Source organism: Larimichthys crocea, chromosome VIII (assembly GCF_000972845.2).
Source record: "Larimichthys crocea isolate SSNF chromosome VIII, L_crocea_2.0, whole genome shotgun sequence".
In the NCBI taxonomy this organism is placed as follows: domain Eukaryota; kingdom Metazoa; phylum Chordata; class Actinopteri; family Sciaenidae; genus Larimichthys; species Larimichthys crocea.
Genome location: NC_040018.1, coordinates 21,530,450 through 21,554,381, shown reverse-complemented (window position 1 = coordinate 21,554,381; position 23,932 = coordinate 21,530,450). Strand labels below are relative to the sequence as shown.

At 38.8% G+C, this 23,932-nt stretch overlaps 1 protein-coding gene across 1 annotated transcript; it reads left to right on the top strand.

The window, feature by feature from the left end:
• Positions 1-8,439: 8,439 nt before the first annotated feature.
• On the top strand, positions 8,440-22,795 carry mmp2 (matrix metallopeptidase 2). The gene is made up of 13 exons (XM_010740909.3): positions 8,440-8,765; positions 8,974-9,200; positions 10,195-10,343; positions 11,265-11,393; positions 12,102-12,275; positions 12,922-13,095; positions 13,916-14,089; positions 14,445-14,600; positions 14,743-14,869; positions 18,602-18,738; positions 19,318-19,477; positions 19,799-19,908; positions 21,623-22,795. Exons 1-13 carry the CDS (start codon positions 8,610-8,612, stop codon positions 21,724-21,726), a joined length of 1,977 nt encoding a protein of 658 aa, XP_010739211.1. The 5' UTR covers positions 8,440-8,609; the 3' UTR covers positions 21,727-22,795.
• Positions 22,796-23,932: the final 1,137 nt, after the last annotated feature.

Genomic DNA, 23,932 nt, shown 5'->3' with positions numbered 1-23,932 from the left:
AGCTGGCTATGTGAAAGGTTGACAGGATTAGCATTTAGGCCACATCATAGCAAACCATCTGCTTCAGCTCCGTCTTCTTTAATCCCCTGATCTTCAATTGACAAGTTTCATATCCACAACAAGATATACATGCTTAAAAAATACCTAATACAAATACATTGCATATTATAGACAGTGTTAACTGACTGCACTTAAATAACAACATCAAAAAATATATATCACTTTTTGTTTTATATTTTGTTCAACAGTCAATCAAATTAAATTGAACATTAAAAAAAGACCAGCTTTCTCATTCCAGGTTGTTTACATGACAATAGCTCTGGGGTTAGAGATGTGGATGGAAACTGTGGATAGCAAAAGGAGTAATATAAGTGAGAGAGCAGGCGTGCTGTAGAAATCAATACCCCCATTGCATTTGCATTGCTTTGATCATGTACAGCAGGACCAGGAGATTAAGTAATACAGATGCTGCCTGACAGGCCGATCATTAACACTAGTTTGCAATCTGTCTGTGCATCCACTCGTCCTGTCTAACGCCTTGGGAAAGACAAGTATTCAACATCAGTGAATTTAAGAGGGCACATGTAAGACAGAGGCTATAACAGGCCGAACAGCGTACTGGGCGAGTGTTGTCTCTGTAAATCATCATCTGACTTCAATCACACCTAACGAAGAGCTACTTAAGTAAAGAAAGAGGTGTCGGTGAGATCAAATGCTGCAATTTCCTGGAAAAATAATCAGATCCCTGTAGCTTAGGGATGGATGGATTTTAGGTCAACAGTGACGATGCCGTAGGACAACCTTTGCCCTTTGTCTCTCATGCCAAACAGGCCTCAGTATATCTCTACTTCACCCTCCTCCCTCTAATCAAGTCAAGGGTCATTCTGCTTAAATGATTTAACACACTGATCCAAGGACACAAAGCAGTATTTCGTATGTCTATGATATTCACAAGCCTCTACATCTGACTTTTCTGGTCATGGTCTGCCCCCTTTTGCTTAGTCTAACACATACACACACACATACATGAAATGATAATACAGAATAAATCAGGTCTCCATATGGCCCAGTTGTGGAAATCACTGTCCCTGATATATTACAAAGATCTAAAATATAATATGGTGGATTATGCTTTGATATCAGCTCTTACTTACTGTTATGTGTTAGGGAAAAACACCTGCCCTCTATCCCAGTAGGATCAGCGGATTAATCTTGGTAAGACGTAACACACACAGATGGTCAGACAGAAAAAATTAGAAAAATATGCAATATGAATACATTTGTCTTGCGTAATATCAAATATGATTCATCTATCACAGAGATAATGGCTTGATGCATTGCTGTACTTAGCAAAGAGACAAAGTTAATTTCTTTATAGGCCAAATATTCCTACCAAGATCTTTACCGTAATAAAAATGATTCTACAGGGAATATTATATAAATTAAATGTAAGCCGTCTATCTGGTTTGCATAGTAATAGCAACAGGGCTGCCTTGTGATTCATTTCTAGTCACATTTCAAAGCTGCAAACACAATGCACTCAGGATGATATGTTACTGCCTGCCATGTATTGTATTTTATACATCAATAAATGCACTGTGATGGTAAATCAAACAGAGACCAGGAGATTACTCATTTTATCTACTTCTTTTTAGGTAAGTAAAGCCAAAATAAAAAAAAGCCCTCATTGCATGAGTGTCACCCATCAGACGTCTGACTTTGTTGTTTATTAGGATGAAGAGAGAAAGGTGATATGGTAATTTGGAGCAGCACGAACACTGCTCCCCAATGGCTGGTGGGCCTCAGCTTCCTGACAAAGGTCTTTTTCAATATCCTGCAAACATGGACGGTGGTGGCGTGCATGCTATCCGGTACTTAAAACCCAGGGGGCCCATGGGCTACAGACACGGCCCTACAAGACTCAGATCACAGGTAGCAGCAATAGGAGGAGGCACGGCTTCCATGGCCAGAACAGTAGCTCATACATCGACATCACCTCTGCTGCTGCATCACACAACAAAGCTGTTTTCATGCAACATAGTCTAGACACTGGACTCATGGTTAAACAATCCATTAATAATGCAAGGCCTGCAAAATCAGTAATATATACCCTTTCTTTTTAGTTATACGGGGCCTTTCAATACAGAAAAACTGTATTTTTACAACAGCATTAGGAATTCCATTACTTTTGATAACTCTTCCAAATTAGCAAAGAATAAGAGCATCGGCAAGTGTCACAGTGGCTCATCCTATGCCAAAGGCAAGAAGCTGAGGTTTGAATGCTAAAAATCTTAGTGGTATGTGAAATGATCACCATCTACCTATCCAAATATTATTTGCTTTGTGGCTAAACGCATATTTCAGCAGTGGAAAAAATACATAAAAGTTGAGCTGTTTTATCAGATGTTTATAGAAGATAGCCTAGTCAGTCTGGTGTGTTACTAGGACGCCTGTAGGATATTTTGCTGGGGAAAAAAAGAATCGTAATTCAACCCTCTCTTACCAACAGGATGACTCGGGGTCAAACTGAAAAAAAGAGAAAACTTTATTGAATCATGCTCCCTCACCTTCAGAGGTGACACAGAGCTTGTTATTGACAGGGAATAGGAAATTCACTTTTGTCTGGAATTTGTGATGGTGGGCCCAAACCATAATAAGGAATGACCTATTGAGCTTTAAAGGCATTACTGTTATCTTCCAGGAAACAGGTTCGGTAAGGTGACCATAGGGATTTGTTTGAGCCACTTCAAATGAGACTTTAGGGGGGGAAATAATTAAGTCCATCTGCTGAAATTTGCTGTTTTACTTAAAGTAAGCATGCCAAAACATACACATCAAATCAAATTCACCTCATTAGTCCTTGTGCTCTAATCAGATTAAAGCTTCTTACCTGGGTGCATTACATTTTCCCTGAATGAGGTCCTGCCACCCCTTAGGGACAAGTTGCTTTAGGCCTCACCTGACTGACTGTATAGCATCGTCCCAACAGGGAGGTATTTATTCAAATGATATGATAACTTGTGTTTTAAACTGTTTTTTTCCTGGCAAGTAAAGACACTGCATGGCAATGAAATATGTTTAAAGTAGGCTAGGCAGTTAAAGCTGAAGGGACCAGGATATATGTTGCCAGGCCTGGCCGTCTTATACTTTTAATGAGTGAAAGGAGATGATAGTGAATCTGATATCCCAGAGGGTCTCTGTTGTTTTGGAAACACTATTCTCTCTCTGTCTTAATGGACGATTACTTATCTTGTGATTGTTTTTTCATTCCTAATTACACTCTAAGGGGGGGAAAAATCACTATTAGCATAATAAACTAGTATTAATGTATGAACTATGGCTGAGGTGGGACGCTCAGATTATAAACTAAAGTATTTTCAGATAAATTGTCCCAGTGAACGATGAACATTGGAGTAAAGTAATAATTATTGTAGGCTTTACTAATTCATAAGCTAAAAGCGACTAGAGGACAGACAGAAGCTTCTGAAGCCGACATGTGCAAACAACATAATAGCTCATCAGCGGCACAGCTCTCACAACTGTCAAAAGCAGACAGACGGCAGCATTTCAACAATCCTTTCACTCACTTGCATCATGCAGTATTTCATTTTCATCCAACAATCCAGGTAGCAATGTTCCTGACTTATCAAGGCTATCCATTTACTGTGACGGCCAAATCAGATCACTGCTGAAAAATTCATCCCCAAGTGTCAGCCTGTGCACAACACGCAAGATCCACAGCACTCCAAAAATACCACTGTGAATATTTCAGAATTACTAAAAGCAATCCGAAGCAGACATTCATATTTCATCTGCGTGTCCTCATACCTCAAGATATCTTTGCGAGTGATTTGTTTTTGAGGTGAGACAGGCATCAGTATTTGAATTTCTTAAGAGATCACGCAAACAGGCCAATATTGTCTCCATCAGGAAACATGGTACTAACAAACAAGCCATTTAGTTGTCCTGAGTTGTGGTAACTAAAACTCATAGCTCACATTAATCCTGAGAAATCTGATGATATTTGGGAAAGGTGTGTATTTTATTGCAGAGCTCCTGAAACTTCCTTAATGAACACGTTTCCTGGGTTAACAACCCCTGATAATGTAGCATCATCAGACATTCTTAACAGCAAACTTCCTCAGATACTTAAATACAACTGGACTTGTTAATATACGTGAAACAAGACAAGAAAACAAAACAATCCCAAAATTAACATTTCAGAAACAAAAACAGACTTAAACAGGGCTGAAAGTGAAACTGAGAGGGACTGTGAGAGAAGAACTGAAGAGAAACATTCTGCTGAAACAGAGTACAAACTGTGAAGTGTTGTAGTCGGGTCAGCCCTCCCCTCTCTTGCTTATTTCCATCTGCTGTTGCCAGCCTCTGCCACAGAGTGGTGCCGACACCACTGTCTTGGAGTGAGGCAGGGCCAGCCCCGTGTCCTATAAACACACACAAATCATTTACATGCTGTACTCATCAAAGGCAACTCTTCCTTGTCTCCGCCGAGATTTGTTGCTGATCTGAGCTTCCAATATTGCATCTCAGAGCGTTGTGGCTAACCTTTGCAACTGCCAAGAATGTGATTAATTTTTTAAATACAGCTGTTGACCTATTATTGAGATGGAGAGGAGCCACGAGAGACACTCATCTTCTCTCCTCTGTATAATGGAATGCATTATTGCATCAGTGTTTACAAGGCGTGCTAAAAGAGAAACAGAATGTGGGAGAAAGCATTAAATAAAGCAATTCGGCTAATGTCGCTTTGGGCCTTGTGTGCACACAAAATGTCAATCAAATCTCGCAATTCTTTGATTCATTGCAGTTTGCTCTGGCAGTTGCATCTGAGAGAAGAGTGGTGACACAATGTGGAACAATAATTACCCTGCAGTGTTAAAGTCCTCCAGTGTCTTGGTGCATTCATAAATAAAATATGTTCAAGATAATGGATTTATGTTCAATAATTCATCATCAGAATGTTTCAAACGGAGTGATATAATATGTGTCACAGTATTCTGTAACACAGTGCTTAGCCAAATTAAGTTATCTTGAAACAGATTTATTGACAAGGCTGTTGCTGCATTCATTTACTCAGCAACCATTGCTTAATTACTCCTGCAAAGCACATAAAACAAACAATGCCAATAGACTGATTCTAAACCACTCAGTGTCAGTTTTAACTACACACCCAGGCTAACTGTGTTTTCAAGACGGGACCAAACAGTGCTGAACATTACACACTCTATCCTCTCAAGCACTCTGAGTTGGACTGAGAGAAGAGCGGTGGATGGAGCAGCAGTGGGACTGTGATATTTGTCATTCATGACCTTGGTGCTAGCCAACCATATAGGCAGTTTGGTTTGATGACCCATCAGAGAATCTGTTTGGGTCCTTGCAAGAGCCAGAGGACCAGGGTGAGGGAAAAGGGTGACATCCAGGGCTGCGGTCTGTTCATCTGGACTGGGGTCAATCAGTGGGCCTGAAGATCCAGAGCCAGCTGGAGAGCAATGATACGACTGGCCTTCATGTCCAGAATGTCCCATTCCCAGTCGCAAGAGGAGGCCATGCTGGCATGCTGGAGGAAGCCACTCATCCTCATAATTAATGACATGAGTTTGTATGGTGTAGGACCAAAGCAAGCATATTGCAACATTGCATTAAGTTGCATGTGTATTTCACGTAGAAATCTGAAAGAAATTGCCCATAATGACATGCCATAGTGTAAATGCTGAAGTACAAATCAGCTCTACTAGTGTAAAGCATTGCATAAAGCCATGATTGTGTTTAAATCAGCCATCTCGGCAGCAAACAAATACAAATGGAGGAGATGCACTTGCAATCAACAGCGACAAGACAAACATTTTAAAGAAGGCAACAGTATTTGATCAAAACACGCAAACACACACGCATACATACACATTGTGAGTTGCTTCAATCTAGAAGAAGCTTAAGCATTCAAGGGATGCAAAAAAAAGAAAGAAAACAATTTACATGCAAATCAAACCTTATCATCTCAATCTCTTTATGCCACTTTCGCCTGCAAAATTGCATTCATATGCACAAAGACATTCAATTACTGTAGCTGTGGTTCAACTTTTCATATCTCAGCATTTTCTATTTGGAGAGGCAGGCCCATGTACATTTAATAGGTAGCCATTCTGTTCCCCGGCTCTGCCAGAGATCACTGTGAGTGTGTCAGTTGGAGGAGATGGCAGCATGTATCAGTGCATGAAATAAAGCTCCTGCTCCAAAGTGACAGGCCCTGGATATTGTTGGCAAATGGATGTTAAATTCACTCTGCAACCACCAACAGCAGCCCCGGCTATGAAAAATTAACTGTACTATGGCTAAAGGGAAGGAAAATTGCTTTGCTAGATATACCACAAAATCCTGTTTGTGAGCTATCCATCTGTCAGATGTCCTTGCTAAAAAAAAAAAAAAAAAAAAAAAAAAAAAAATTCCTTCAGCGTTCTCTATAAAAGAGTCATTCTGGATTACTTTAAACAGCATGAGAGCAGAAACAAAGAGATGTCAAAGAGAGTTAGAATTCGTTCTTCTTTAATCTTTGCTGTACACAAAAAAAGACTGGCTCCAAGGGCCTCAGAGCAGACAAAGATTCTAGGCATATATCAGCCACCAGAGGGCAATGATACTGATAGCTCTTTGCTGCAACATCAAACATCTTCCACCGTCCAGTTGGTCACAAATTTGTAGTTCAAAAGGTGTCACTAAATAGTGGTCTGAATGATTAGGACTGAATAAATATTTTCATGGAACGTTTAGACTGTGGTGAATCAATGACCTGGTTTCATGCAGTACATGGTGATGACTTCACAGCAACACACAGTAAGGCCTCAGCATTTTAGTGGTTGTTACAGAAATTACATTTAGTTGTGGAGAGAGGCTCTTCACACGGGTGTCACAGGTGTCACAGCATAGGCAACATACTAACATACAACTGATAACATACATATATAAAAAGTTTAAAATAAAGGTTTGCTAATGTTACTGGAAAGTAACGGAATGATTTTGGTAACATTTGTAATGTCATTTTCCAAGCATACATGAGGAAGTTAAGTGACCGAAACCCCCAACTTTTATCTTCACAAGGTTAGAAATTACTACACTAAAATGATGCTGGTGTAAGTAAACAGAAATGTTTTTTGTGTAATGTATTTTATCTATTTATTTCAAAATATTAAAGATATTAATTATGATGTAAAAACACCAAAAAAATAAGAAAAAATAATTAAATCAGTTTGTAGGTTCACTGGGCCTTTTTCAACCTGATACTGAGGAGAATTTTTACAGCCTACCACTAGATGTCAGTAGATCACTTTAAATAACTCGGCCTCCGTAGCTTTGTGTCTCTGTTGGCAGAATTATATACTCAGTGATGTTATGAGTTAATGATGGTAGAATGATTCACTCATTCCTCTGATCATGTAGCATGCAAACCCTTGTGAAAGGAAAGATGTGGTCAAGAAGAATCAGTTCATCAATTTCTTCACCTACGGGTCCTCAGTAAAATTAGGCACATGTTATTATAATTGTAAGGGAATACAATAAGTGACTGCTGGACAAAAAAACAAACAAAAAACGTTTCCCGATGTAGAAAAAGTACTTAAACATCTGTAGCACCAAAGGGTGAAGCAAGGACACTGAAATACATACATGTGCACAACACAGACACCCACTTCTGGCAGCAGAAACAAACAAAAAACAGACTTTTTCAGTAGCAGTCAGGGGAAAAACGTTTAATAGAGCACAAAACCATGTTTTGTACCTATTATTATTGATGAATATGAGGTTAATCACTGTGCACATCTCTCAGTGTGCATGTTATGTCTATCTGCACGCTCCAACTGAGCAACATGTCCAGAATATGAATCCAGACAGCAATTAAAGCATGCCCTTTCATCACAGTGCTTTAGACTAACACATCAAAAGAGGCAGAAAGATTGGATTGGATTTTTTCTTTTTTTTTTGCTAGTTCTTGATGTCAGGTGGGACATAACTGACCCCAGCTCCACCAGCACATCATTTCACCCACTTGTAGCACATTAAAGGAGATTGACAGGGCATCTGAACAGTGAGTCTGATACAACATTAATGCAGCATCATTAGTGACCAATCTAACTGAGGCTAAATGGGGAAAAACATAACTATTTAACGACTACAACTTTTGCCACATTTAGTCTACATTTAGACGAATTATAAAAAGTAACTAGTTGCAGTAGTTTACATCCACACTGCGTTATTTCTAAACATTATAACCCTTTAATCCTGAGCTATCCACTCAGGCTTTGTAAAAGAAACAAGGCAGAGAGAGAAACATATGAGTAAGCATGGAATTATTCCTGTGTTTGATTGTGGTGGGCTCTCCTATTTCCCAACCCAGAGACTGCGCAGAAAAACTGTCGGGGAAAAAGTGCATGTGCAAGCAGAACTGAGAAAGTTCATAGAGCCGAGGTGCAGGATGTCCCGTTAAGGAGAAAAAAAAATCCTGCAGAGGAGCAGAGGCAACACAAGCTGACGGGGTGAAAAGACTGCAACCAAGAGCGAACGGCATTTAACACAGCTAAGATATAATACACTTAGAGAAAATGGGCTTTCCGACGATATTTAGCTGTCGTCGGATTGTTCTTAAAGTGATTTTGGTTCAGTTCATCGCTTTTCAAGCAACATATGCTGCCCCTTCGCCTATTATCAGGTTTCCCGGAGACGATACTGTCCCAAGAACAGACAAAGAAGTTGCTCTGGTAAGTTTATTGGTTGTTTTTCATAAAACTATATGTAAGTAGTACGGCATAAAGGTAACAGTTTGGACTTCTAATATAATAGTATGAGAACTTAAGTGTTGGGGGGAAAGTTTGTACATTATTTAGTTGTTTATTTAATGCAAATATTTTATAGAAATGTTGAATCCAGGAGTTTTGAACCATGTCATGACTATTTTTTCTCCTTTAGCACTATCTGAATAAGTTTTATGGATGCCCACAAGACAGATGTAACCTTATGGTGCTCAAGGACACCCTGAAGAAAATGCAAAAGTTCTTCTCTCTGCAAGAAACTGGAGAGATTGATGCCAAAACTGTGGATATCATGAAAAAGCCCCGCTGTGGCGTCCCAGATGTGGCCAATTACAACTTCTTCCACAGGAAACCCATGTGGCAGAAGAAAGACATCAGTTACAGGTCAGGGAATTAACATTACTTGCTTATTTTCCAAAGAAGTATTGGATTTTAAGTGTTTTGCGATTGGACCAGGTCCTACTTCTTTCTGACTCTGTATTCAAGTACTCAAGTAATGACATCATGGAAGTTAAACAGTATGGCCTATAGGAAAGATAATGCCATTACAATAGGACCTAATACTCTTACTTTAGATGCATTACCGCATCAAAACGTCATATATGATGTCTCCCAGTCACAGAAAGGTTAACTTGACCCCACCCAACTACAGGCCCATAAATGAAACTACAAATATTGAGAAACACTATTTAGAATAGTCTAAGTCACACAACAGCATTATAATTGACTAGTTTGACTGTAAATACAAAGTCAGAGTTTGTTTGCCTTGAGAGATGGACCACAGCTTGGCCCCGCCTGACCCCCCCCCCACCCCCACCCCACCACGCCACCCTCCCTTCCCCTCAACCTTCAGTCCACCCCACCCCCATCCAGACAGTCACTGTGTGCTTGCATCTTGTGTCTTGCTAACACCAGCATTCCTACACAGTATGTGTCAGGTCTTTTGTTTTAGTTCTGTTTGAGGTTTACAACAATGTGGAATTGGTTTATTTATATCAGCGGTTTTGTGTGCCCCGATCATTCCAGCCCGTCTGCCTGTGTGTTTGTAAGAAAGACTTTGAGCCAAAGACAATAACAACCAAGAGATCTTAGACTGTTTTTAGAGGAGGACTATGTCGGCAGGCATATCACAGGGTTTGTGGCTGAACACTGTTACAGGAGCATTTTAAACAAATGAATCATAGACGATTATCGGTGGAGCTTTGTTGGATTCTTTTCTATGGTCTCAAGTAGAGAAAAGAGGTCTTCATGATATTTCTACATGTTTTTCAAAACATGACACTCAAAAAGCCACCGTGACTATTCTGACCCTTTATTTTATGATACATTATCTTGTTTGTCTCGCTGTAGAATGAAACTGACTCTGTTAACTCTCTAGAATCCTCGGACACACTCCAGATCTGGATGAGGAGGTCATAAATGATGCTTTCTTCAGAGCCTTCAAAGTATGGAGTGACGTTACTCCACTCTCATTCACACGCCTGATGGACGGAGAGGCTGACATCATGATTAATTTTGGCCGCAATGGTAAAGCATGTATATAGACAATAGACAGTATATAAAAGACGAGTGCAGTAAAGTTGAACTGTCAACAGGTTATCTCTATACTCTTGGGCAATACAGTCAGTACCTATGATTATGGGTGACACTGTGTAATTTCAGACACTCTGACACCGCTTACTGGATTCAGATCATGTGTATCACTCAGCAGCTCAAATTCCATCGATAAATTGGGTTTATTTTATAAAAAAAAAACAGAAAAACAAACAAAAAAACTGTCACATTTGTCTCATAAGAGTGGCATACTTGGACAGTATTTACTTTAATATGGCATAGAAATCATATTGCAGTTTGAAATTCAAAGATTTTTCTGCAAAGTTATGATTACATGAAGTTGCCTCGTACTTCCAAAAACATAAATAAAACGCAAGTTAGGAAAGAGTTTAATTGAAATTCATGGCCTCGTTGACTAATGGTGAGCAATAACCCACGTGTTATTTCAGCAACTGCACCTCGCCAAATGGTATTTTAGGAACACTTTATAAAATAATAGGAATTCTGGTCTTCACACGGGTCATTCCAGTCATTCCAACTAAAACAACCATTTGATATTTACTCACAGTGTTATAATATCATTCTGTCTAGCCATGACTAACCCTGTCGAGAAAGAATGTGATAATTATAGTGGAGCACAAACAAAAAGGCAGCCACTTCACAGGATGTGAAACAGTTTCAGAGACAAAAGTACAGTAGTAAGCATTACTTTTGACCTGCACAAATGTCACATCATGTGAGAAATATTTTATATATTTATTTTTAGTGTTGGCTCTCACTACTTACTGGTTAGTTAATACAGTCAGTTCACAGTGTTACCAATTGTGCCTATTTAAAAAATAAAGTGACTTCTGATCTTAATAAAGTGTTAATTTCGAATGATGTCATCAACAGAGCACGGAGATGGCTACCCTTTCGACGGCAAAGATGGCCTCTTGGCTCATGCCTTTGCTCCAGGGCCAGGAATTGGGGGTGACTCCCACTTTGATGATGATGAGCAATGGACGTTGGGAGATGGCCAAGGTAATGGAGAAACAATATTTACAAGAAAAACAGGCGTATTGCAAAAGTGCTTTCCAGAAAAACAATTTGTGATTTGTACAGTAATAGTATAAATTGGCTAAAGATGCATGAGGCCAGATAGATTTTGCATATCCATATCCAGTCCTTTATTTAAAACTATAGGTAGCATTACAGGTGATGTGCATTAGATTTAAATTAGTGAGATGACACTTCATAATACTTTCTTAACTTTGTATGAACCTTCTGGCACTTGATATGTCAAACCTCAGCCATCTGGAAGATGAAAAGAAAAAAAAACTCTCATGCATGCATCTGTATTTGCACACATTGACCCAGATAGTTTTATGTTTCCTATTATTCAGATCCTCTTGTATGAATTCATCATATGTGCAGAAGTAATCTATAAACCTAATTATGCTGTCTCATGGCGCAAAGAAGTCTCACAACGGTTTTCTTAATTTATTGGTGCCTTTGCAAGTTTTATCCCATTTACTACAATTCATACTTTTCCTGCCTACTTTTTATATGGCTTCCTATAGCCTTGGTAGTCAAGACAATATTGAAGTTTACTTGCAGAAGCTGGCTTGAAATAAGCAATCTATCATATTGGACATCCATTACCTTGAGTATGTGACAATAATATAAAAGGTTTGTAATAATAATGTTATAGTTCTAAATGTGAAAAGATGTCAATGGTCTTTTCAACAGTGGTGAAGGTGAAGTTTGGCAATGCTGATGGAGAGTTCTGTAAGTTCCCCTTCCTGTTCATGGGCACCGAGTACAACAGCTGTACATCTCAGGGTCGTGACGATGGCTTCCTGTGGTGCTCAACCACTTACAACTTTGATGAAGATGGCAAATATGGCTTCTGTCCCCATGAATGTAAGTTTGTCTTGGGGTTCTCATTTCTTTTTTTCATGTAATAATATGGCATTGTGATGTCTCCTAGCACATTTTCCTCTGGCTCAAATTTGTGGCTCCACTTGACCTCAATAGCATGGTGTCATCCCCTACTTGCATCTTATTGAACTGAATTAAAACAGTGTTTTCCATACTGGCAAAATAATACTTCATATCAGATTATTGCTATATTCAAAGCTGTTCTACTGATTTTGGACAGAGTGAAAGTAGGTTGAACAGTATGCCAGGAAAGTGTTGTTTTTTTTTTCGTTTGGAGTGGATTATGGAATATTTCTTTTCCAAGTTACTGCCCCACTTTAGAACACTGGGCTTTGTTAAACATTTTGTTTATCTGTGTTATGTTGCTGTCCATGGTACTAACATGATCACATGCTTATTACAGCTAAGTGCCAAAGTACACATGTACTAAGTTGTTTTATATGATGAGAACACGAGTTTGCACTAGGCCCGTCTGTTTTATTAAGCTTTTGTGTTGATTTCCATTCCACTTATTTTCTTAAGCCTGATTTGAGCATTTTTTGTCTTATATCACCACTCAGGGTTCATAGGGTCTTAGTTGAAAATGTTATTTGTTCCTCTATAACACTTGTTGACATTTCTTCAACAGTACTATTCACCCTGGGTGGCAATGCAGACGGTGCTCCATGCAAATTCCCCTTCACCTTCCAGGGAGAGAAGTATGATGGATGCACCACCTCAGGCAGGGATGATGGTTACCGTTGGTGTGCCACCACTGACAACTATGATGTTGACAAATCCTTTGGGTTCTGCCCTGAGACTGGTATGTACTGCCTGATACACTGATCACATAGTAGAATACTACCTAGTGCTTCAAGTAGAAACGTATTGTCCCTATCTGCAGCCAGCATACTAGTGTCTTCTGTTTATGTGTCCTGTTTAAAAATAATGTCCTTAGATGCATACAGTAAATTTTACTGGCTTTGTGTATTTTGATGTGCAGTGTATGGTGCCCTGCTGTGTGCTGGTCTACAGGAATGCTCCAGCTGGGGTTTTTCGGTCTTGCTCGTGGTCTGCTGAGTGGCTGTGAAAGTATTTTAATGTGCAGTGGCAGGGCTTATTTTCCATTCTGTCAGTGGGACTCGTTTTAAAATTGAGTTGGTGTAGTAGGGAGGAAGACAGCCAGACAGTAAGAAGAGAGGTACGACCACTTGAGCTTTCATCTGGTTCTAATTGATTAGGAATGTAGCTTTGTTGTAAAGCCTTGTGCGATAGCTTGTGCTGAATACATAATTATATATATATATAATATATACTACTATATAATATATATATATATATTAAAACAGCACAAAACCAGTCTTGCCAGATTGAAAAATGTCTCTCTTTGAAAGAAAATCAATTTGGGCGGGTGCTTTTTGGTTTTGTGCCAAGTGGATTACTTATTGATGTCGTTTGTGTTGTGCCAGTGCTTTCATGATGTTGTTTTCAACATCATTTGCGCTCACTTCACAATATAATACAAACCAAACTGTTCTAAAGAAACATTTTGGCATATGAATGAATTCATTAGACAGTGAATAACTAACTAACTTCACAACACTTTTCACATTTACAGTTTTACCTTTTGTTGCTTCCTCCAGCCATGTCCACAGTGGGAGGAAACGCAGAGGGAAGCCCCTGTGTCTTTCCCTTCACCTTCTTGGGAGACTCATACGAGTCCTGCACCTCATCTGGACGCAGCGATGGCAAGATGTGGTGCGCTACCACCAAGAGCTATGATGATGACCGCAAATGGGGTTTCTGTCCTGACCAAGGTACAAATATATATATAAAACTATGCATTAGTCATTGTTACCCTTACTTCAGGCACATTGCCAATGGAGAAGAAAAATAAAGCTATGGGTCAGGCTTAGGTCTCTCATCTCATCATCAAGAGATGATGAGATGAGAGAAATGCAAGTGATTTGGCACTCCCAAGAAACATTATGTCTAATTTATGTGTCCCACCAGACCATCAGACTCCATGAAACACCACCACTGATAGACTGTAGCTCACAACTAAAATACATTTGCTTTTAATGCCCTTTATCTACTCTGAAGTATCAGTATTTTATAAAGAGGTATTCACAATTTACAGTGACGTTTCTTTATTGTGTTGCGTGTTTCCAGGCTACAGTTTGTTCCTGGTGGCAGCCCATGAGTTTGGTCATGCTCTTGGCTTGGAGCACTCTCAGGACCCTGGAGCACTGATGGCCCCCATTTACACTTACACTAAAGACTTCAGGCTTTCTCAAGATGACATCAAAGGAATCCAGGAGCTCTACGGTGAGATGAAATATCATGTGTCTTTGACAGGCATTAAGCCAAATACTAGAACAAAACATATTTTTCTTATGAGAAGTCAGGAAAGATTCATGTACTGTGAATGTGTAATTATTCCCTGAAAAATAAAATATTTTGGTAACAGGTGTCCCGACAGATAAGCCTTTGCCTCCAACCCAGGGTCCTGTCACTCCAATGGACATCTGCAAAGAGCCAGTTATTTTTGATGCTGTAGCACAGATCAGAGGAGAGACCTTCTTCTTCAAGGACAGGTAATCAAATTGAATAAAACAAAAGTTTGAATATTGTTTTGACCTGAACTACACTTCACCAAACATATGATGAATATTTTTGCATCCATCTACAATCAAAGTTTTTTGACCATGCTGTTTGGATATGCTAGCTGCAAGGTTTTTATTAGCTCTATGTAGTAATAAATGCAATGTGAAGTCCATGTTTGATTCTCTTGAAACTTGCAAGCACTGCCAAAGTCTAGTTGAATTTCCTGTCTATGCTCTATGCAGTGAAGCACAAACAAAACCCAATGTCCAGCTTGGATTTCATTATAATTTTCATAATAATTTTCCCACAAACAACAAGCAGTTTGGCATGAGGTTTTTTGTTAATTATTGTTTCTCATATTACAATCTTGTGCTACTTGAACATTGTAGTTCAGATGCTTGTTTCATGATTCGACAATTAGTCAGAGGGAAAGACAAACTATTCCTCCTCTACTCTGCAATGACAACCAAAATAGTCATCAGTCCTAAACACAGTTTACAGTCCTCCCTTTCTCCGGCGCCAGTAAATCCAAAGTCTCATAAGCTTACTGTGTCTACTGGTTGACCTTGTGTATAGCTTCATAAAGTGCTGTGGTTTCGTCAACAGTCTTTATGAGTCAGTGTATTTTCCCGTAGAAAGGTGAACATTTTCACCACAACAGCTGAAGTTTGTTATAGACAAATTCACACGAGAGTCACTTTGAACAAAAACAATAATGTGGTAGAAACGAACCGACCGAAAAGACAAATAGCTTCATGTTTAGTTATGATGTGTTAATGCTTCTAGCTGTGCTGAAACATCGACTCCTTGCAATTTTAAGGTTAACAGAGCTGTATATCTGTCATAGACATTTTGGAAATGTGTCCAAAGCAAACAGGCCGGCATACCTCTGTACCAAAGAGTGTAGTCTTTCAGTTAGCCTAGTTCTCCACTCTGAGAACTTTGAGTTAGAAACTATGTGAAACAAGCCACAATCCTTCTCACAAATCCTGCTTTAATAGAAAACATCTTTTAACCTTGCTGGGGCTCTCTTCCTCACATTTGCAATGATCAGCAGAGCAGACAAACGTTGGCCCGTTTTCTTTTGGAAATTAAGCTGGGCTGAAACTTTATTCTCTGCGGCTCACCAGATACTTCAGATGAAGCTTCAGTAGACAAATATTCAGACTGATGAAGTATAAAACCAACAGACGACATAGTATTGATCCCTGTGATCATTAATTGTGTCACAAAGAGCCAAAATGGCATTTAGGTTTTTGTGGGATGTTGGTAGATATTATATTCATTATATCATCTTTGAGTCAAAGGGCTGTACCACTCTTAACTTAATTTTAATTAAAATTAGCTGACTCATTTAAGACCTTGACATCAAATGGGTGTTTTGCTTTGTGCTTGGCAGCTTGCTCTGTTTGTTGGCTCTCTTGTGTAACCATACAAGGTTTTTGTGCCTTTTAAGCACCAAAAGACTGAGAACTGATGTGAAAGCAAGACAGAGAAATAGAGGACAAAGTAATATCAAGGCACTAAGGCAAAGCTATGGTACAGTATATCTCTCTGAAGTCTGGGATTAGTAAAGTTTCAGTAAGAGCCTGTTCTACTGACCAGACTTAATGAGTTGCCTGAAGGCCATGTCAGGTTTGTAAGCTGTAGAGCTCTGGTACAAGCAAAGTTTAATTTTAGAGAAAAATAGCACTCTATGTACCAGGGCTAATGCTCAATAGACTCTCCCACTATCAAAACAGGATCCCCCCTTTTCTCTTGGCTCAGCATATTTATGATAAAAGACAACTCTTGACATGATTCGATGAGTAATGGTTGTAGCATTCCTGAGCTCAGCATAAAACTGTGTCTGTGTCTGTCTGGGGGATTACAGAGAAGTCTGCCTCATAGAAACAGTTTGGCCACCCTAACGTCAACCTGTTGCAAGTAACCTATGCTCATGTGCTTATATCCTAGCATGTAGCCTGAGAGGCTGTTTCCAATATACAATATTTAGTTTACTTTGTAATCCTTAAGATTCCAGTCCTGGTTGATTTGGTGAAGAACCAGTGGTTACTGAGAAGGTGTGGTTTAAATCCAAAATAAACATTGCTTTAGCAGCTACTTTGTCAGGAAACAGGCTTATCTCACTCAGGCTGCTTCTTCTTGTACTATTACTCACTTGCAAAGTTTTAAAGTTTTCCAGGAACAAACATTTTTTGGAAAATGACTGTAAGACTGTTTTGTAGATACATTTTTGGTAAATGATCATGGTCACTGTGGCAAACACATTTCCTAATATGCGAGGTACCACCAGTATAAGATGGTTTATTTGCAATACAAAAGGAGGAACTGAGGAACATATTACAGTTCTGATGGTGTAAAGACAGTGAATGGTTAATAGTGAACTATTGAAATTATGCTGAATTACTTGTACTACATAAGAAATATTAATCCAGCGCACATATCGAATATATACTGCAGAAAAATACTGACTGTAAATAGTATCCGAAATAGGGTAGACGGGGCAAGTGTGTAGGATTTAACGGCATCTAGCAGTGTAGTTGCTGATTGCATCCAGTTGCCCTACCCTCTTCTTACTAGTGTGGAGCAAAACACACATAAAACACAAAGCCTTTTCTATAGTCAGTGTTTAATTGGTGCTTTATGGGCCATTGTAGAAACATGGTGGTTCAACATGGCGGATAAGAGAGCCTGCAGTGTCTGTAGATATAAAAGACTAATTTTAATGTACCAAAACATAACAATTTTTATTTTCAGGTGATTTAACACTAATGAAAACATAGTTATGCATATTATATTCCATTTATGTAATATTCTGTAGTACGTAATAGATACCCCTAAATCTTACACAGGCTAATTCATAGAGGACTGAGAATACCCTTTTAACTGCCATTTGGCCTTTCCACTTTCTCACAGGACATGCAGCTCACTAACAGTGTGCATGTTTTCAACCATTTACAAAAAAATCACTTCATGTTGCTTAAATGGTTTCATAACTTACCACATGAGGTACAAAAAGTGAACACCGTGCCTGCTGATATTAATGTCAGAGTTACACTATTGTTGCATCATAATGCATAACAGACATTAAACATCACCCTGCATTACCACATAGTTTGAACATTACTTAGTTAACAACAAAAGACAGGAAAAGTCTTTGGATATTGTTAGTACACTGCATGAACTTAACAAATAGATCCACAAGAACATTTCTAAAATAAAGCAGCTAGTTTGGACTGAAATGTGTAATTAATTGAAATACGTCCTCTAATCCTGATAAATGTATACAACACTGGATTAGTATGTATGGTAGCAAAGTTTTAATCTCATCCTCCCTTTATCATTGCAAATAATTTTTGCAATTGGCAGATCTTTTCCTTTTTGAAAAATAGGTCAGTGGAAAAGAGTTTGGGAAGCTGTCGTTGTTGTGCAGCTGTGTATTGGAAATCCAGGCAAGATAGGTCTTGTTCCGCTGGCGTCGGCAGCCTTAGTCCTAACGAGAACCAGATGCTCATGAATCAGGCCATTGTGGCTGGCTCGGCCAGTGAAGCACTTGCACTAAAACTCCTCTTATACACATGCACGCACGCACACACGCACGCACGCACTTCCCCTACCTCCTCATTACCCCCTTCTTCCCCTCTTTCACTCTCACTCTCATTTCATCCCCTTGCTCATCAACCTTACGATCATTTACCCTCTCATTCTCTTTATGCCAGGTTCCTGTTCAGGTCAGTCAACTTCAGAAGCAAGCCCAACGGCCCCATGCTAGTGGCCACCTACTGGCCAGACCTGCCCTCCAAGATAGATGCTGCCTATGAAAACCCAGTGGAGGAAAAAACTGTGTTTTTCTCAGGTATGCTGGAGAAAACAAGAAACTGTGAGAAAATGGCAGATTTAAACCTTGCTAAATATTTGTGTTCATATCCTCCCTGTACTTATATGGTGATCAGAGAAACAGACAGTTCCACTTTCATGAGTATCTTCGCTCTTTTACCATTTGGATGCCTTTCCCTTAACGGTCATAGTGTTTCAACGAATTGAAACATTAGGAGAAGCAGGAATGTTGGCTGAGCACTTTTGGGTGCGGTGTGCACTCTTGGGACACTTGAGATATTCCACCATGGTTATTAGTGGTTTATGGTACATTTTTTACATTTTACTAATATGACAACCTTCCTGAAATTTACATAAAATATTTGTCAGCTTTGAAGACATCAACAGCAGAGCTGGTTTGGCTATAGGGAAGATTTACTACCATGATTGGTTAACTGATGATCTCATACTGATGATATAATATATTTGGTTAATAGATTTGTAGGAATATGAAATAATACCCTGATCGGTTAAAATAATTACCTTGAATCAATAAAACATATGTCTTCAGTGTTATTTTATCCAAGGTTCTACTTTTTTACTTACTCTTTCCTCCCAGGCAATGAGATGTGGGTCTACAAAGCAGATGAGTTGGAGAAAGGCTATCCCAAGAGGCTTTCTAGCCTTGACCTCCCCACTGACCTGCAGCAAATTGATGCTGCCTTCAACTTTAGGAAGAACAGGAAGACGTACCTGTTTTCTGAGGACAAATTCTGGAGGTGAGCAGCGTAACAAAGCTATCGTAACCATTTATGGGCCTAAAACCGTTGTCTGTTACACCCTATTTTGTTTAGTTTTGTCATCACCTCTTATTGCATTACTGGGCTATGTCTGGATCCAGTTAGTGTCTGGTGTGACCTAATCTGCACTGTAAACCACAATAGCTCTGTTATCCCTTGCACAACATGGGAATTTTAGTGTTGACAACTAACTGTTTTATCGCCATGGAATTGTATGAGTGGTGTGTGTGTGCGTGTGTGTATGTGTGAGGGAACTGTGATGCATGCATTGACACAAATGCACTTTTACGATGTGTACAGGTATGATGAAGAAAAGAAGAGAATGGACCCTGGCTTCCCCAAACTTATTGCTGATTCCTGGAATGGCATCCCAGATGGCATTGACTCTGCCTTCAGTCTTAATGGCATTGGTAAAAAAGCAACTTTCTTTTAATATATGCCATATACTGTATAAGTTTTGCAGTATGATCCTTTGATTACACAGTTAATATTTCTAGAAACCTTTTGTCAAGCAAAGTCACTACAGTATGACAGTATGAGGCTACAGCATTGCTTGTGTCTCTATGAGGCTGTATGCTTTGAGCTACATTACTAAAATGTTTATGCTCTGTAAATTAACCATTGTCACCATCGTAGTTCATAGCAATTAGCATGCTTTCATTTACAATTAGCACTGAAAAATGACTGGATGATTGGAATTACTTTTGCAAGTTGCAAACCAAATTTTTGGACAAATTAAAATTTGAGCCTCATTAAGGACACTAGTATAAATGTCAGAGGAACATGTAATCCTAAGTAGAACATGAATGTCTACCAAATTTCATGGCAGTCCATCCAATGGTGGGTGAGGTATCGCAAAAAACAACACCACGATGGCGCTAGATGAATAGTCATTGAACGATCATGTCATTCTTACTCCTGTGGGGACCAATAAAGTTTGTACAGCACTTCATGGAAAATCCATTTAATAGTTAGAAATCGTAGACAGATATTGCTATTCCGAGATTTGGTTTGCATGGCTAAAAATGAACCAGTAACCACAGTTTTTTATATATATATATATGATGACAAACATAAACTAATACGTTACAAAATTAAATTAATACTACACTAATGTATCAATAAATCTCAGAGAGACTACAGAAATTGAAAGGTATAAACCACCAATGGTCAATGTATTGGTTGCAGATCAGAGAATAGGGATAACATAGCTAAATGTTTCCTCAGCCTACAACTTTGTTTGAATCCTCAAGGATGGTTATTGAAAAAACAATCTTGCGGTGGTTGTGGTGCTTCGATAATAGCTGGATCAGAGCTGGTAGTTTACTGTCTTCAGACTAGCGTTTCTTCTTGTTACATTGCCAGCAAATCCAGTCAGCTCTATCAGCGAGTCTGGCACTGTGCCTCTGTCAATAAAACTCCTCATGTCCCACAACCCAGGAAGCAATGATGGCATTTACCGTCACAACCCAGAAAAGAACAGTTTAGAGGAAGTGATAATTTGAACAAAATGAAGAAGTAAAACATGCCAAAGGAAGTAGTGCTGAAGTTAGGGAGTCGTCTGTACTTTGGTGTTCATAGAAGACAGTTGCTTAATCACATGCTTTCATTTGCTGTGAGTGAATACCACATGATGGGTTATGTCAGCTTTACTTGTTGATCAGCAGGGCTTTGCAACTAGAGTACAAGAACTATACAGTATAGTGGTTAGTTTTCATCATAACACCACCAGTAAACTTCCGCTGTCAGGCTGTCACTGTCAGCCATGTACCCTTGAGGTTAGAGGTGGTATGCAAATTTTCGTCTATGGCAAGCAACCAGGGATTTTTCCATTACTGCTCTCCTAACATACACACATTACTGTAAGCATCACATAGCCCCTTCCCCACACAGTGAACAAACATATTTATATAAAGCAAGTCTGTACCCCTCCACAGAGGTGCCTCTGTATGCTTCCTGATTAGCATGAGTCAGTGAGAGAGGCCTTCAACAGAGCCTGATTGGATGGTTCGATCCTCGTCACTTATATGCCTATATATGCTGTAATTACATGGTAGATTTTCACCTGTTTACACAAGCAATTTAAAAAAAATATTTTGTTTACTTTGTGCTTGTCTTTCACAGATTACAGCTACTTCTTCAAAGGTAACCACTATTTCAAACTGGAAGACAGCAGCTTGAAGATTGTCAAGTTGGGTGAAATCACAAAGGACTGGCTCGGTTGTTGAGCATTTTCAAAATGTCTCCCAACTGGCTAATTCCTGTAATGACATCTGGCCTCATGAGGACATTGCCGTAGTATCGCACACAACTTGCGGTCGCCGCAGTGCACACTGTTGTAAGTTTTTTATTCTGGCAACTCTGCACGCTTCTGTTGGAGACATGTCCCTTCCAGCCTGTATAACCAGCCTCCAGCTTTGTAGAAGGGCACCTTTGGACCTTATACACCGGCTGAACATAGGCAACTGGATATTTGCTATATTACTGTGTGATATTGACATTTCATTTGTTATGCTGATGCAGATTTATTATATGTACGCCCCGTTTTTTATTGTTTTATAGTTTTTTTTGTTTTGTTGTTTTTTTAAAACTCAGACATCAGGTATGTCCACACTGCATTGAACGCAGTGATATACTGTGCTGTGAGATATTGCCGTTTTATGCAAATTTAATTTTGAAAGGCTGTTTTAAACCATATGAGGAATTCATGTTGGCTTAGAATTACTTCTATGTCCAGTGTACTAAGTGCAGGTTTATAAATGTATCACTTTTAATTTAGTAATTTTCTCATTGTTGTGCGATACATTTGAAAAAATGAATTTGCACAATGTGTTTGACCGAAAATGGTGCTTTAGAGGTTGCTTTTTGCATATAGTCCTTGTATATATATATTATATATATAATATATATATACATACACATTTTATATTCATATTCTCTGGATGTCAGAAAGTAGTATTCGCAGGCACACATTATTCTTCATTTGGTTAGCACGTTGTATAGGACTATACATGGGAACTGCTCAATATGGAGACCAAATTATTTTCATGGCAACTCCATGTTGCATTTCCCTACACTATTGGTACAGAAAGATTAAAGGCACAGGTTGCCTCTAGAGGCTGTATTGGTTTGCTGCATGATGGAATCATGACATGAGTACCGCAGTAGTATTGTTTAATAATCTTTTTTATAGTCTCTTTTCTCTCCTGGGTTTTAATACAATACAGTAATTGTGTTTTGTGTTGTTTTAATGCTTGTGCACTTTGTTACAGTCATCAATAAAGATGGTCAATATAATGTGTATCAGTGGTGAATACTTTCAAAAAGCATTCAAATCAGTGATTTATTTTTATATATGAGCCTTCACCATCAAGCTTGTGAATTCTGCAACCAAATACCACGTATCAGTGGTGGACTAGATGGAGCAATACCACAATGTGAAGACATAAGTCAAAAATAAATCAAATATACTTTAAGTATACCTTATATTTTTAAATATTATTCGATTATGATGTCTGGTATGTTGAAGAAATCATTCAAATCCAGTTCAGAGGTTTGCTGTAATGGTGTGAGTTTATTGAAACATATGGCAAACTGACAAAGAGCAGATCTGAGCGGGTGAGTTGACCCAGAGCAAATTAAATTGAGCACTATTATACAGTAAAACAGACGTGATCAAACAATATATAAATAGGTAGGGAACAACCTGAAGGTCAGGAGACAGGAAGGACACATATTTGGCATCTCACAAGATCAAGGCAACAGTGGCAGCTGGAGGTCTCTTGATTGCTTGATTACGAGTCTGCACTGTCCCCAACGTGTATTTCGTTGGTCAAGGGACCAAATGCCAAATGTGTATTTTCTTTATCAGCTTTCATGTGTAAACATCACTTAAATGTTGTGGCTGCAATGCTGGAGTAAGTTTGACCTACTTTATATATTGCTTGGTAGTTCTGTAGCAATGAATCATATGTTATGAGCTCATCATATGGTTATAATCTTTAGTAACTAGTATATCTGTAAAGTAGACTACATATGGAGTAAAAAAGAACAACAATTCCCCTTAAAATGTTGGGATGAAGAAATATTAAGTTGCATAATCTTAAAGTACTCAATTTGTACTCAAGTACAGCAGCCTATTTAAGTATTTCCACATAGCTATATTTTTTAATGAAACAGCGCCATCTTGTGGACATTAATGAGATATCACAAATATAACAATGCGTTATTATTCCCTGGTTTACATCGTTGCACATTCGCTACTTGTGCATTACCAACATTATCTTTGGACACTACACAGATTAAAAGAAATACATAATAAATCATAACTCAATCTTCAGTGAGTATTTTTCATTAAGCACATGCATGGTCAATGACAGCACCATTTTAGCCTTTTTATTTAATAATGAGAAATAAGCCTGACAGAATGATACA

Coding starts and splice junctions, on each gene's coding strand:
- mmp2 (XM_010740909.3), top strand. CDS start 8,610: ATGGGCTTTCCGACGATATTTAGCTGTCGTCGGATTGTTCTTAAAGTG. Junction 8,766..8,973: donor CAGACAAAGAAGTTGCTCTG/GTAAGTTTATTG, acceptor TTTCTCCTTTAG/CACTATCTGAATAAGTTTTA. Junction 13,096..13,915: donor TGGGTTCTGCCCTGAGACTG/GTATGTACTGCC, acceptor TGCTTCCTCCAG/CCATGTCCACAGTGGGAGGA.